Here is a 14,366-nt window from a genome sequence, read left to right as displayed (position 1 = left end):
GAATCCTAACTGTATTGAATATTTGACTCGTGAATACAGTTATATATATATATATATATGTATATTTTATTCAAAAAATGGAGAAATTAACGTGCATTGTTGGAAAGAACTCTAACTAGCTAGGAGTGAGAGGTTCAATCAAGAACCTTCCTGTCTCATCCTTTCTTTCTCTTACTTTATATAATCAAATTTTGTATGATCACAAAAGTCCATACTTTAATCCAATAATCTCACATGTTGTTTTCGGTACCTACCTATATGAGAGAGAAAACATATAGAAACAAGAGAAAGAATATCAAAACCTTATTAATTTATTTTTTACTAATAATCATAGGCAAAAGAGGGATATATATGAATGGGGTTATTATGTTTTTTGTATTTATATATATAAATATATTTTGAAAGATATAATTGACGAGCAAACAAACAAAAATACGAAGTTGCATGGAACCTGTGTTGCTTAAACTTATCTGTGAATAAGACCATATATACCCCTTTCACTCTATCTCCAAGTCTCTTTCTACACCCTCCTTCTTGCCTCTCTTACTTCCATTCTTCCTTTTGTTGCTTTTATCTCTTGTTCTCCCCAAAGTACCCTCCAAACCAAATATGATTTCTATTTTCGTTTCTTTTCTCTAGAACCTTTCCCTCCTTTGTCAAAATAATTTTTTTTTCTTCCTTTTTGGTATCTTTTCGTCACATATGGTTTATTCGACTTACATAATCGACGCACACCCTTTCATAAATCTCGTTATTATTAATCAAAATATCAAATTTTAACCGTCGAACTAAGCTTGTTCCGGACATTTCGAACATGTTGTTTTCGATGATTTTACGTGTTCGATCGGTGGAACATACATTGCTTAGTCTTTTTTGGACCTACTTTTTACCACACAAAAACTATAAAAATTGCAATAACTACATGATCTCTGCCTGTGAAATTTGTTGGTTATATTTATGATCATTTAAGACTTTGAGAGGGAAAGGGGAAAGAGGGAGGAAGGCAGCTATGGAGTTTATTCCTTTTTAAATTCCTCTGCAAAATAAATAAATAAACACCCAAATCATTATTTTCATTAAATTTTGAAAGCTATTGGTAACGTTACGAGGACAACATTGTAGGTGTGGCAAATAATTGAAGAGAAAATTATTTGTAGATATGATGGCATATCTTGAAATTCGAGAGCTGTGGTGGACAGTATAAGGACAATAGTATTGGTGTAGACTTAAATTACTTGGTGGTAGTTATATATAATAATATTGCCTTTGTTCTTAATTTTTTCCATTATTTTCTTTGGATTTTCCCCAAAATTATGTTCCCCTTTTTTTCTTTATTTTGGACACTAAATTTAAAATAAGAAAAAAATTATTTAAATACAAAATCGCGCACCAAGAAATTTTCTATTGTGGATATGTAAATGACACAAACATTTCAAATAATTGAGAAAATTTGTAGACCATGTTTTGATGAAAGGAATGATATTATCTAGTTAGAATAGAAGAAGAGAAAGTTTTATATCATGAAAGAGAAAGAAATTGAAGCAAAAACTATTTTCGAAATTTGATTAAATTTTACATCAATTTTTTGAAAATTTTCGTTTTATTAGTTCAGAGGGTAAAAAACTAACAAACATAAGTACACACACATAAATACGTGTTGAAATGAGATTCATGTGTTGAATAAATAATGAGATGTTTAGAGAATTTGATTGATTACTAGCCAATTAGTGAAAAAAGAGAATCAAATCTAGAAGTCTAATGATTGCTAAACAAAGAATCCAACTCTCTTAAACAATGTATATCCTTAGATAAACTAATTAATTAATTACACATTATTAAATTTTATATAAAGTTGGACATTTTTGACTTTAGCTAATAGATTTTGAAGCTTCCTTTTTGTATGAAAAGATGGTGGACAAATGTCTAGCACAATGGAGTCACATTTTAACAAATGGGGTCCTTTTTTTTTTTTTGGCAAATACATAATTTGTGCCCATTTTAGTGGTGGTACCCTTGGTTGTACTTCAATTGCAAACAATTTTTCATGGGATTTTGAAAAAAAGATTGAAAAAGGGAATATATTATGTACATATAACAACAAAGGTATTTATATGTGTATATACAAAAAACTAAAGCTTATGGATCATCCCTTTACACTTTCACTTCTTTTTTTTTTGTTACTTTGGGGAGGTGCACTTTCTTGTCTTCTTGAGCTTTATGCATGCCCTCGTGTGAATGGGTTTAGTGAAAAAGCCTCCAAAAAGTTGTTAAGAATTTAGACAAAATTAAGGAAGTTGCACACATAGTGCTCATTTAAAGCAAGCTATAGTACATTATTAAGTCATGAAATGTTTCTGAGGTGACACTCTACAGCAAAAATTTAAAGTTTGAATTTTGAAATTGACCGGACAAAATTTTTGAGATAAAATGAGATGTCGTTTATCGTGTAATGTAGAATTAAGCATTAAAAAAAAGTGTAAAACTCGAACTCGAACTTAAGATACGAAATTTTATTAGACTATATAATACAGAAGAGAAGACCAAATATAATGTCAGGAAAAAGTTCAATACGTATCGCCAATAAACTAGTTTAATAAAGATAATGGTCTTGCCATTTTAGCCACCCAAGTACATGATGGTTAATTAGTGTAGTTTTTAAATGTTTTTATATAATTTTCTTTTCCTTTAAATAAGTTCTACTTAACTACCAATATTCCTATTCTTAACAAGTTGAGATAATATATATATATATATATATATATATATATATATATATATACGAAATTTATGAATAAAAATTAAAAAAATTAAATATTTACACATATATTGGTCAGCTCCTTTATATGTATGCACTTTTCTTTTCTATTGAAAGTTGACAATACGATAGATTGTGCTCTTTTTACCACGTGCATGATAGATCAAATCAAAGCAAGAAAAACAAAACAATACAATAACCATCTAATTTTTTGTGTGTCCTACCCTAACTAGCTACTTAATCAACTATTATTATCCATAGTGAAATTAAAAGATTTAATTAAAAGATAATTATAAAAATAATCATATTAAATATTTAAAAATTTATATATAATAATAAAAAAATTTTAAAAATATCCATCGTCACCATCGATCAACCCTTATTCGGCACGTACCCCAATTTGAGCTGGCTAAGCATGAACGAAAACCTTTTGGAAAAGAATTAATGTGCTTCCCTAGGCACACATTGATGATGGCAGATTTTCCTTTATTTTTTAACAGAATCTCTGCATAAAATATATATATATATATATATATATATATATATATATATGTATATTGACAAGACAGGAGTGCCTCCATCGGAAGATCATTGTAAAAGCAATTACCCCAATCATTTCGACTATAAGCACATGTTATTAATTAATGGAGGATTTGGGTGTACTTGGATTCATATCGAATTATTTAATTTTCCTTCATTTTGGTTGATTTTCTTTTTTCTTTTTATTTTTTTGCAAAGACAAAATGCATGCTGGGTCAAGGGCATTAAAGTACATTCAGAGATTTGTCTGTATCTTTCTCTGTCTCTCGCTAGTTACACCTCCTCCAATTATTATGTCCTTTCTGGGACATGTTTTAATCCCAGCCATCCACCATTTTCTGCTTATATTCCTCCTTCAGATGACAATCTCTCACTAGCTTCTTCTCTCTTTCTTTCGATGGCAAGTGAACCCGAATTTTCACGTGCAAGGCACATGCAGTATTTTAGCACAGACGATGATGACGAAGAAGAGGAAGGGGGGTTAATGGAAGGAGGAGAAGGAGAGGATGATGAAGCTGAGGAAGAAGAGAGTTCACCACGTGATTGCAGGAGCGGCTTGTATTTCATGTGCGGTCGTCGCCGGAGAGGTTGGTCTTTGGGGCAGGTTTTGGACCCGAGAGCCAAATGGGTTCAAGAATGGAATAGGGTTTTCCTCCTCGTGTGCGCCACGGGCCTCTTCGTAGACCCATTGTTCTTCTACGTCCTCTCTATAAGCGACACGTGTATGTGCCTCTTCATCGACGGGTGGTTCGCTATCACGGTGACGGCGCTCCGCTGCATGACCGACGCCTTGCACGTCTGGAACATGTGGCTGCAACTGAAGATGGCCAAGAGATCATCGTATGGCAGTAACGCCACCCATGGTGGTAGTGACGTCGGCGGAGGAGGAGGAAGAGAAAGGAGTGGACCCCTCGGCGCCAACGCTCGACGTGTGGCCATCAAGTACTTGAAAGCTAGGAAGGGATTCTTCTTTGATCTCTTCGTAATCCTCCCTCTACCGCAGGTAATTAAATTTTTTATATCAAAATCATTAATTGGTTAATTAATTAAATCCAATCCTCTTCACATCATTATCCTAAGATAATATTAATATTAATCAATATATATTTTCTAATGTTTCATTGATTAATGTGAAGAGGCTAAGATTTTACATATGGCTCTTGGTTTGTAGATTTGTTTGTACACTAGTGTTAGAGTGGAGATGACAAGTGCACGTCATCAATCATTTTAATGCATGCAAGGGATACCCTTGAAACTGTAACAAATATGTGATGCAACCGTGTCGTTTTATCATTTTTAGGGAGGGTATAATGGGGAGAATAAAAAGTTCATAAGATTGTTATTTTTTTTTATAAATAAATTTTTATGGTTGGATCATAATAATTTATTGGCCAAAGAACGTTTTGTGATTAAGATGTGGCTTTTGGGGTTCAATTATTTCTCTCTTTTATTACAAGTGCAATGGGATTTTTGTTGTTCTTGTTATAAGACCAAAAATTGCCACCCTAAAACAAATATAACCCTTTTGTGGAATATATTCTCATCCTAAAATATATCTATACATCATGCTAATTAAACATTATTAATTTGGTCTCTATGCATATTAATTCAATAAAAAATAATAATATTTTCTAATTTTTTTTCCTTTGGATACATATTAAAAAAGTTTATGTCTAGAAAGCGAGAATAAAATAAAATATTATATTGTTTCTCGACCGTTCATAAAAAAAATTAACAACAATCCTAAATTGGATGTATATATAATATATATTAATAATTAATTTAAAAATCATAAATTTTGAGATAAACAGTTACTTAATATTCAAATTTAGAACTTTTCATTTAAATATCATTTACTAAATAATTATTTATTTATTTAAAAATTGACATTTAAATTTAACTCTTTGGACAGAGAATCGATAATTAGAGATTAAATTGAGTAGGGATTTTTTTCGTTATATTATTAATTATTTTATTTGTATAACTATTCTTTTAATCTCTTTGGGAAAAATTTTCAAGAAGAGAACAGTTAATCTCCCAAAAGTGATAACAGTTACTAATAATCATAATTTAAGTAGAAGTACAAACGTGCAACATGCAATTGGTGCTATTATAATTTTATTTTTTTCTCTTCTCTAATTTTTTTTTCCTTTCATTAAAATTGGCTTGTCTGTATCTTAATAAGAACCTTGTACACAGAATAATTAACAATAATTGCTATATAAAATAAAGTGGGATGACAAAAAGAATAAACTGTTTCAACCTCGAATTTCAACAAAAGATTGACTAGACGTCACTGCTTTGTTGATAAAGGAAGCATGCGGTGAGATTCATCCTTTGTCTCACAGCCTCTCTCTCTCTCCCCTGGTCTTCTTTCTTCATACTAGAGGTTTCCCATTTGCTTTTCCTAAGCTTTTTTGGTCACTCTTGCTTTGATTTAACATTGGGTTTCATGGTTAAGAAATGATTATATGCTTGTACCAATTTAAATTGTTCGAATAATATCGGATTTGTATATATTAAGATAGAGTAAAAAGTCTGTTCAATATAATACAGATAGAATTGTTTAATTAAGATTTAGAATATGTACAATGTACGGACATTGAATGTTTGTATTTCACATCATATGATGCAGATGATCTATCGAACTAACAATTGTAAAGTATATGACTCATGTTATTGTTTATTTAGTGTAAACGGTGAGATGTTTCGATGTTTCATAGCTTATATGAATCGAATGTGGTGTAGGCTGTATTATGGGTGGCAATTCCATCGTTACTGGAAAAAGGGTCGGTAACCCTAGTAATGACGGTGTTCTTGATCATCTTCCTCTTCCAATACCTGCCGAAGATCTACCACTCCGTCTGCCTCTTACGGCGCATGCAGAACCTCTCCGGCTACATCTTTGGAACCGTTTGGTGGGGGATTGCTCTCAACATGATTGCTTATTTTGTGGCCTCACATGTAAGGTTCCATTTCACCCTTCCATCAAATCTCCATTATAGTGCTAATTACGTTCACATCTTTACAACAGCAAAAATTCTCACCCTTTTATCCTTTTGAAAAGTCATCGTCCTTTTTGGCTTTTCTAACTTAATGATACTTTGTTTGTTTGCTATTCGACAAAAGGGTATTGAAATAAAGGGATTTCCCAAAGGTGAAGAAAAGCTACAGCACTTAAACTTTTTAATCTCCTATTTGTTACTTCGTGATTCATGTGGGAGGTAAATGTAGTTTAGATAAGTAAAAATAATACCATGTGAACCATCTGAAAGTTTGTTAAGAACTAGACATTGTGGGAAACTAAACATCAGATTCCAAAAAGTTTGGTAAAAAATATTAATAATTAATTAAGACACTTAATAAAATATTTAAGAGGGTCCAAGGGTCTATGACTCAATAATTTAATGTGATTTCCCAGTGGTTGTCCTTTTCTGAAATTATTGTTTAGAAGTAAGTACTTTTGAGGGGGGAGATGCCTAAGTAATTGCTTCATGGGTTTTTTCGTCTCTGAATCAGGCTGCCGGGGCATGCTGGTACTTGCTAGGGATTCAGAGGTCTGCAAAGTGCATGAAAGAGCAATGCAGGGTAGTAGAGGTTTGTGACCCGAGACTGTTGGCCTGCAAAGAGCCAATTTACTATGGAACAAGTAATATGGTGAGGGATAGAGCAAGGCTGGCTTGGGCAGAGAACAAGCAAGCAAGAAGAACATGCATAGATAGTCCTGAAAACTATGATTATGGAGCTTATAAATGGACTGTCCAGCTTGTAACAAATGATAGCCGCCTTGAGAAGATTCTTTTTCCCATCTTCTGGGGCCTCATGACTCTCAGGTTCAGGATCTCCTGATCTCCCCAATGTTAACTTGAAAAATTTTTTATTACATAATTTTTTCTTGATTAATACCAACAACTGTGTGTCCATGAACAGCACTTTTGGGAACTTGGAGAGCACCACAGAGTGGTTAGAGGTTGTTTTCAACATCATTGTTCTCACCAGCGGACTTCTTCTAGTCACAATGTTGATTGGAAACATCAAGGTATAAAATGAATAATATTCTTATTTTTCATATTTATTAACTTGAAATCAATACACAAGTTAATTCTAAAGACAATAATTCTTATATCTTATTCTCGTGATGCATTTCATGAACTTCACACGTTGAAAAAATTATGGTTGAAATTAAAAAAAAAAAACCCATAACCGATGTTCAGTTTGTAATTGTAATCATCCTATTAGTTAAAAATCACAGGTTAATAAGATGATAATATCAGCAATGTACAGTGTTTACATATAGGCCAGCAACAGAAATCTTGATGGTGATGATAGTGAAGTAGATGTAAAGCCTTCAGAAGATGTTGGTTTTGACCAAAGCATACCACCAAAGGGTCCCCATAGGTCAGGTGGGAACCCATGAAGGATTTCGTGTCCTTGTGATATTGAACAAATCATTGATTATTTCATGTACCAGACTTACACAGGACAATTTGTTTACTTATCAAAAAAAGAAAAGTCTGACTTTCTGTCACTAAGCCACATTCATAGTAGACCCACACTGCCTGTAGCTGGTTTTCACTTTTTCTTTATGAGAAATAATTAAAAAGAAAAGAAATTAGAAAGATTGTTTTAACATATGTGCTTTGTTTCATTTATTTCTTTGTTTTTGTGTATGGCTTCTCTTTGAAGGTGTTTCTGCATGCAACTACGTCAAAGAAACAAGCAATGCAGCTGAAGATGAGGAATATAGAGTGGTGGATGAGGAAGAGGCACCTGCCTTCAGGGTTCCGGCAGAGGGTCCGGAACTACGAGCGACAACGGTGGGCGGCGATGCGCGGAGTCGATGAGTGTGAGATGATCAGGAACCTCCCAGAGGGGCTGAGGAGAGATATCAAATACCATCTCTGCCTGGATTTAGTTAGACAGGTAACAGTACCCATCAGAGTATATATAAATTTCCAACTTCAATAGTTTCCAAAAATTGAGTAACATAATCCAAGAATTGAATGATGAACACTTAATAATTAGGAGGAAAAGCAAAATAAAATAAAGACAATTATATATCCCTACATGCAGAACTTCAAACTTTTGCACATAATTCCATGTTTTGATGGCCCTACAAGGAATCAGATTGTGGGAGAGCAGTCTAAGCTTTTGGAACTCACACAGAGGCACATTTAATTAAATAGTTGCACCACAAGCCAAAGGGGGCATCATGATTTATGAATCTTTTCAGAAACAGGACCCAGTTATTACAATAAAAGTTTGGGAATTATTTAAAAATTTTTAAATCAATTTTTTTATTATATTTAATTAAAATTTTATATTTTTATTTTATATCAAATAGATTTTTACGATTAATGAGTACCTAATTATCGTTAGTTAAAATAACCTCTATTATTTTATGCAAACGTGAAATTAATTTAGAGAATAAAATTACTATATAAAATTAGCATGCCACGTTACTATTTATTGTAACATGTTTAATATTAGATGAATATAAAATGACAAGTGTCATTTTAATTAATAATAATTAATTAATAATTAGTTATAAAAGTTTAATTTAAAATAAAATATAAAAATTCGATTGAATGTAATAAAAAAATTAAAATTTATTTAAGTTTTTGTAAATAGTTCAAAAACTTTTTTTTGAGTATCATATTTAAAATAAAATAATACGGTCCTAGTAAAGAAAAAAAAAGTGAAAAGAAAAAGAAAGAAGCATGTTCCTACTGCAGAGTCAAACAATGGGCTAGAAGCCCATAGCCCAACAAATCTACCAAAATGTTGTCGACCCAACAGATATAGGCTTGGATAGGTGGACTGAACCAGCAATCCCAGCACCAAGTTCTGAGCTTCATTTCCAGCCTAAGCTTGTTTAAATATTTTCTTGTAACATTGCTTTTAATTCATATATGAGAGAGTTTGGAAATTGGATTTTCTAATAATTCCAAGTTTGTTTCAGGTACCATTGTTCCAACACATGGACGATTTGGTTCTAGAGAATATCTGTGACAGAGTCAAGTCTTTAATCTTCACCAAAGGAGAAACTGTAAGTATGTACCAAGTCTGATCCTTGAGATATGAGTAATGAAGTCATTGACTCATTGAGATTAATCAATGTAGATCACCAGAGAAGGTGACCCTGTACAAAGAATGCTGTTTGTAGTAAGGGGACATCTCCAAAGCAGCCAAGTTCTCAGGGATAGTGTGAAAAGTTGCTGCATGCTTGGCCCTGGAAATTTCAGTGGCGACGAGCTCTTGTCATGGTGTCTGCGGAGACCCTTCATCGAGAGACTCCCACCCTCTTCTTCAACACTCGTAACTCTTGAAACTACCGAGGCATTTGGCCTGGAAGCTGAGGATGTTAAGTATGTTACACAACATTTTCGATATACGTTTGTTAATGAAAGAGTGAAGAGGAGTGCAAGGTATTACTCTCCAGGGTGGAGGACTTGGGCGGCTGTGGCAATTCAGTTGGCCTGGAGGAGGTATAGGCACCGGTTAACGCTTACTTCTCTGTCGTTCATTAGGCCTCGGAGGCCTTTGTCCAGGAGTAATTCACTGGGGGAGGACAGGCTCAGGCTTTATACTGCTATGTTGACTTCACCAAAGCCGAATCAAGATGATTTTGACTTTTGAAAAGAGTGAATGTGCAGCTGTATTTTGTTCTAACATTATAGATTTGCATATGTTCTGATACCATTTGTAACGATCTGGTTTACTACGAGAGAGTCTTGTTTGTTTTGACTCGGCCCCCTGGTGTATCTACATCTGTATCAATATATATTTAATCTTTCATGTAAAAAGACTAGGATATTGTTAAGGCAACAGGTTTTCAAGGAAGTTTTGGAGGATCGGTACCAGTTTTCTTATCCTGCTATGTCACTTACATTGTAAAAATTTTAAACATTCCTCTTGTTATTGCATATCATCCTGCAAATATTTCAAGGATAGCACATTTAACAAAGAAAATTAGAGCTAAAGATTCATAGAGCAGTCCAGGAAAAATCCTGATCCCTGATTGCAGCATTCATATTACCTAGCTGACACTGGCAGGGTTGCCAGGATTGCTTCACCTTGCATTTACTTGTTGGAAATATATTCTATGGTTTATAAAGTTTTGACCTGGAAGCATTATCTTGTCCACATTTAAAGATGCAATTTTCTTTGTAGGATAAAATGGATATGATTCACTGCTGTACACAACCAAAAATTTGTTCATCTCCAAGGCAAAAAAATCTCTGCATATCCTCCATTTAGAAGTTTATCCTTGTATTTGCATGGCTTCCCAAGGTTGTTTGGAGTATGAAGCTTCATGGTTCGTTTTCTCCAAGATTAGTCTACATCAAATTCACACCTGATGCCTGGAATAACAAACATTTCTTACAGAATTGGTTAGGTTATACCCTAATCATGGATTTCTTGGCCCGGAATTTGGGTTTGATTTCTCCATGAAGTATGAAAACAAGCATAAATGTTTGTAATCATCTACCTAATAGTACCTGATTCGGACAACCTTCTGATGCACAATCCTTTGCCATTAAAGGCAAGTAGAAGGGAAAAACATGGATTGCTGAAGTTGAAACTCTTCCTTGTTTGCTTCTTTTCATTTTTATAAATAATAATTTCTGGACTACACAACTAAAGTTGGTACAAGAAGTGATGGAAATGTAAATTAATGCTATGCTTTCACTGTTTCTAAAGTAGCAAACTGGTTTGCCTCAGCTTCTGGAACAGCAGAACCCCTGAAAAGCAAAATTGCAAGGCTACCGATGGAAAAATAAATGAAGCAGCCAGAGCAGTGTGTCACAAACGAACCAAAATCAGTTCCTACAATGCACTGCCACCCGGGTCCATATGATCTGTCAAATTCCTGCATCAAATACAAAAGCCTTCCATGAACAAGCCATGACAAAAGATTGTGGACTACGTCAGATGAAGGGAATTGGTTCAGTCTGCTATGAACCAATTCATTCATGTTCAATGATTGTACTTTGAAATCACGTGTGCTACTTGTTATTTTACCTTCTTTATGAAGCGTGCTATCTCAGTAGCGTCAGTGACATCGAAGAAATCGAGGGCTTTTGCAGCCAGATCAAGAGCATCCTGCTGCATGGTTTGGAGCATATCGGTCTCTCCAATCACTGCCTTGCCTTCCAGCATGGTTAGTATGCAGGAAGTTCACAAAGGTTATCTTCTGAAAAAGTTTTGAGAGCTGATACAGTATAGCAAAAGAAGCCTATTTATGCTGAGTTATGGATTAACTAGAAGTGGTGGTGGAGATTATTTTGCAGTTTTGGAATAAAGGGGCTAGTGCTAGTGGGTCAACCACGTATAGATTCTGTGCTTGTGGTCACCAACAGATTCTGTAGAATTATGCCGAAGGGCCATTTGATACTGCAGAACCTAGTGGACCCTTTTGATTGCATAATTCTTATAGCCTGCCACTACTATGAAGAACAGCACATGGAATACAAGGGAAAGGGGAGGCTTGATTGAGGCTAGTCATGCAAAATTACAAGACTATCTGGTCCTATTTATCGTGTACACGTTGATCTCTCCTTGTGGCTAGTCAGTAGGATTTGGCCATGTGTGAGGCAGCCAAATATGATATTCATATTCGTTTTTGTCAAGTTCAGTAAATGGGGCATTTCCTGTTGGGGAAACGTAGAGGGGGTGGGACTGAAGTGCTGTGCACCAGAATATTGAATCCAGTTATAATCCATGAGTGTATTGAGTTTGTTGGTTAAGCATGATTTAATTAGTAGATAAACTAATCTTGTTAAACCAGACCAGAGAAGCTTTGGTTTCATGCTACAGAACAAATCTGCAGAAGAATGCAAAAAGTAGTGGTGGCTAGGTCCTGGAGTACAGTGCAAAGAGGAAATAGCCAAATAGAAATGCCCCCACCTTTCTAATCTGGTTTTTGGAGTTAACTGTTTAGGTACTGTGAAATGATGAAAAATCAACGTGACACTTACATGGTGAGTATGATCAGGAGATTAGAGATTAGCATCCACTTGTTATTCAAGCAATATAGACTGTCTAGCTACTTTGTTGTTTAGGTTCTAAGCTATTCTTAGCATCTTATTATTAGGCTTACTGTCAAGATTTTAGCCATCATCTAGTAAACAATCATCTACATCTTTTCTGTGGTGCAATGATGTCTTTTTCACGAGGAAACCAATCAAAAAGGAATACAAAGATCTTCCAAATATTGTGGAGGATGAATCTTATTTTTACTTTGCTCCTCTTTTAATCCTTTTCTTGCCTTACAGTGACAGTGTTTGAAAGAGAAAGAACAGTGCCGCATTTCTTAATTGTCAATGTTACAAACAGGAACATCAACACTGATGTCTGCCAAAATCTGGTTCAGGAACCAGTGATCTTTGCAGAGATTAATCAATTGAGGCCTAAGACAGATCCTAGACCAGTAAACATGTCACGATTAACCACTAACAAGACCCTCAAACGGTAATTTATTGAGGCATAAAAGGTAAGAAATCATGGTGTTTGGAGCCCTTGGAAATGTAAGTAGAATCATTTCTAGGTCGACTGCCACAGTTGACAAACTAGTTTCATCTTGACTTTTCCATGTCCTCGATCCTGCAGTCAACTACAATCTCAAATGTTCATGAAGATTTTACAGAAATCTAATGGTTCAACTAAAACCATGCCACGTGCATCATCTCATATTCTCAGTAGTCAGCATAAGTTTCATGGAACAGCTGAAAAGCTGGATTTTGGAGACAAACATCAATTCCAAGGTTAGAGCAAAGTCTAATTAACATCAAAAATGAAATGAGCTAATGTAATATCTCACGTGAAAGTTTTGAAAGGAAAATGGACAGCAAATATTGCCAAAATTCACTGTCCAAACCCCTAGAAGATGTCAGATTGTCAAATATCAGCAAGTCCACATTCAATCATCACTAAATTGTGAGAAAGGAAAACAGAAAAGAAGACACAGAATCTCTCCTGCCTCAGAAATTTGTGGTTAGATTGGACCCTTAGAAATCAAGAGGGAGCAGGCTAAGTTGAAGACAACTTATAGAGTTTTCACATATGAATTGACTGTTTCCAATTTTTCGAGCTGCTAGTTCACATGGTTTATGTCAACCACTGCTACAGTTTATGGGAATTGGTTCTTTTCTTAGTTCCAGTGCAGAGTCCAGCAAATTTTGTTTCCATTATATAACACTAGGATGGTTAAATTCATTGGTTATCAACCCAAAGATGATAATTTTGTTTCCAAAAGATGGTTAAATTTTGGTTTCCATTATAAAAAATAAATTGAATTGCTTCACGAATAGTTAAATACATGATATTGAATTCATTTTTACTGTAAATAAAAGTTATATAACTTTTCATAACACATTTGTTATCAACCCAAAGATGCTAATTTGGTTAGACTTTAATTCAGAAAATTCAAAGAGTCATGATGCATGAATTAATCTTCTTGAAAACCACGCACTATATCCATTGAATGTCATGATGCAATGAATTAATCTTCTTGAAAACCATTCACTATATTCATTGAATAAGGCATGGTGTATTTACTGATCTAGACATTGTGATTCTTAAGAGTTCTATATAAATAGATGTATGAATTCATGGCATTGCGACCCAAGAAATCAGATCAATATACGATGTACCACTTTGTGGGTTTCAGGTATGCACCTATACTTTTGCTATGGATAATAGGAGTAGCAGCTGACGCCAGAAACTGTTCTAAAAGGCTGGGCCAAATCGATACATTGGCTGCTTCAAAATTTTAGCTGTTACAAGCCTTACCATTGAAGCCCATGAAGGTATGCCAGCTCTCCTGACTGCTCAGCCTCTCAATTATTTAACTGATATATAAGATCTGCCAGCTAAAAATTGCCATTCACCTGACCAACAGATCAAATCCACCTGCACTTAAAGACAAAGTAGTTTAACAATTAACAAATGCAGAGGCAGCTGTGCCTGTTAAATATGTTAGGATGGTAGAATCAAAAACAATGACAGCAACTCAACCAACCCATAAGTAAAGACTTCTGCACTGTCTCCCACCCGAAATATCTAACAG

At 34.4% G+C, this 14,366-nt stretch overlaps 2 protein-coding genes across 2 annotated transcripts; one reads left to right on the top strand and one right to left on the bottom strand.

Annotated features, from left to right (window-relative positions):
* The first annotated feature begins 3,610 nt into the window (after positions 1 to 3,610).
* CNGC4 (cyclic nucleotide-gated cation channel 4) lies at positions 3,611 to 10,101 on the top strand. Its single transcript, XM_007021192.3, has 7 exons — positions 3,611 to 4,298; positions 6,044 to 6,259; positions 6,815 to 7,128; positions 7,226 to 7,334; positions 7,982 to 8,218; positions 9,258 to 9,344; positions 9,419 to 10,101. Exons 1-7 carry the CDS (start codon positions 3,693 to 3,695, stop codon positions 9,932 to 9,934), a joined length of 2,085 nt encoding a protein of 694 aa, XP_007021254.3. The 5' UTR covers positions 3,611 to 3,692; the 3' UTR covers positions 9,935 to 10,101.
* A 768-nt stretch (positions 10,102 to 10,869) lies between these two features.
* On the bottom strand, positions 10,870 to 11,546 carry LOC18593813 (Dynein light chain type 1 family protein). The gene is made up of 2 exons (XM_007021191.3): positions 11,321 to 11,546; positions 10,870 to 11,168 (listed from the first exon to the last, which is right to left on the bottom strand). The coding sequence occupies exons 1-2, from the start codon at positions 11,456 to 11,458 to the stop codon at positions 10,977 to 10,979; spliced, it is 330 nt and encodes a 109-aa protein (XP_007021253.3). The 5' UTR covers positions 11,459 to 11,546; the 3' UTR covers positions 10,870 to 10,976.
* Positions 11,547 to 14,366: the final 2,820 nt, after the last annotated feature.

The sequence above is a fragment of the Theobroma cacao genome, chromosome 7, assembly GCF_053813885.1.
Source record: "Theobroma cacao isolate CCN51 chromosome 7, ASM5381388v1, whole genome shotgun sequence".
NCBI classification, from domain to species: Eukaryota; Viridiplantae; Streptophyta; class Magnoliopsida; order Malvales; family Malvaceae; genus Theobroma; species Theobroma cacao.
The sequence above is the reverse complement of the archived record's forward strand: the minus strand, read 5'-3'. Positions and strand labels throughout refer to the sequence as shown.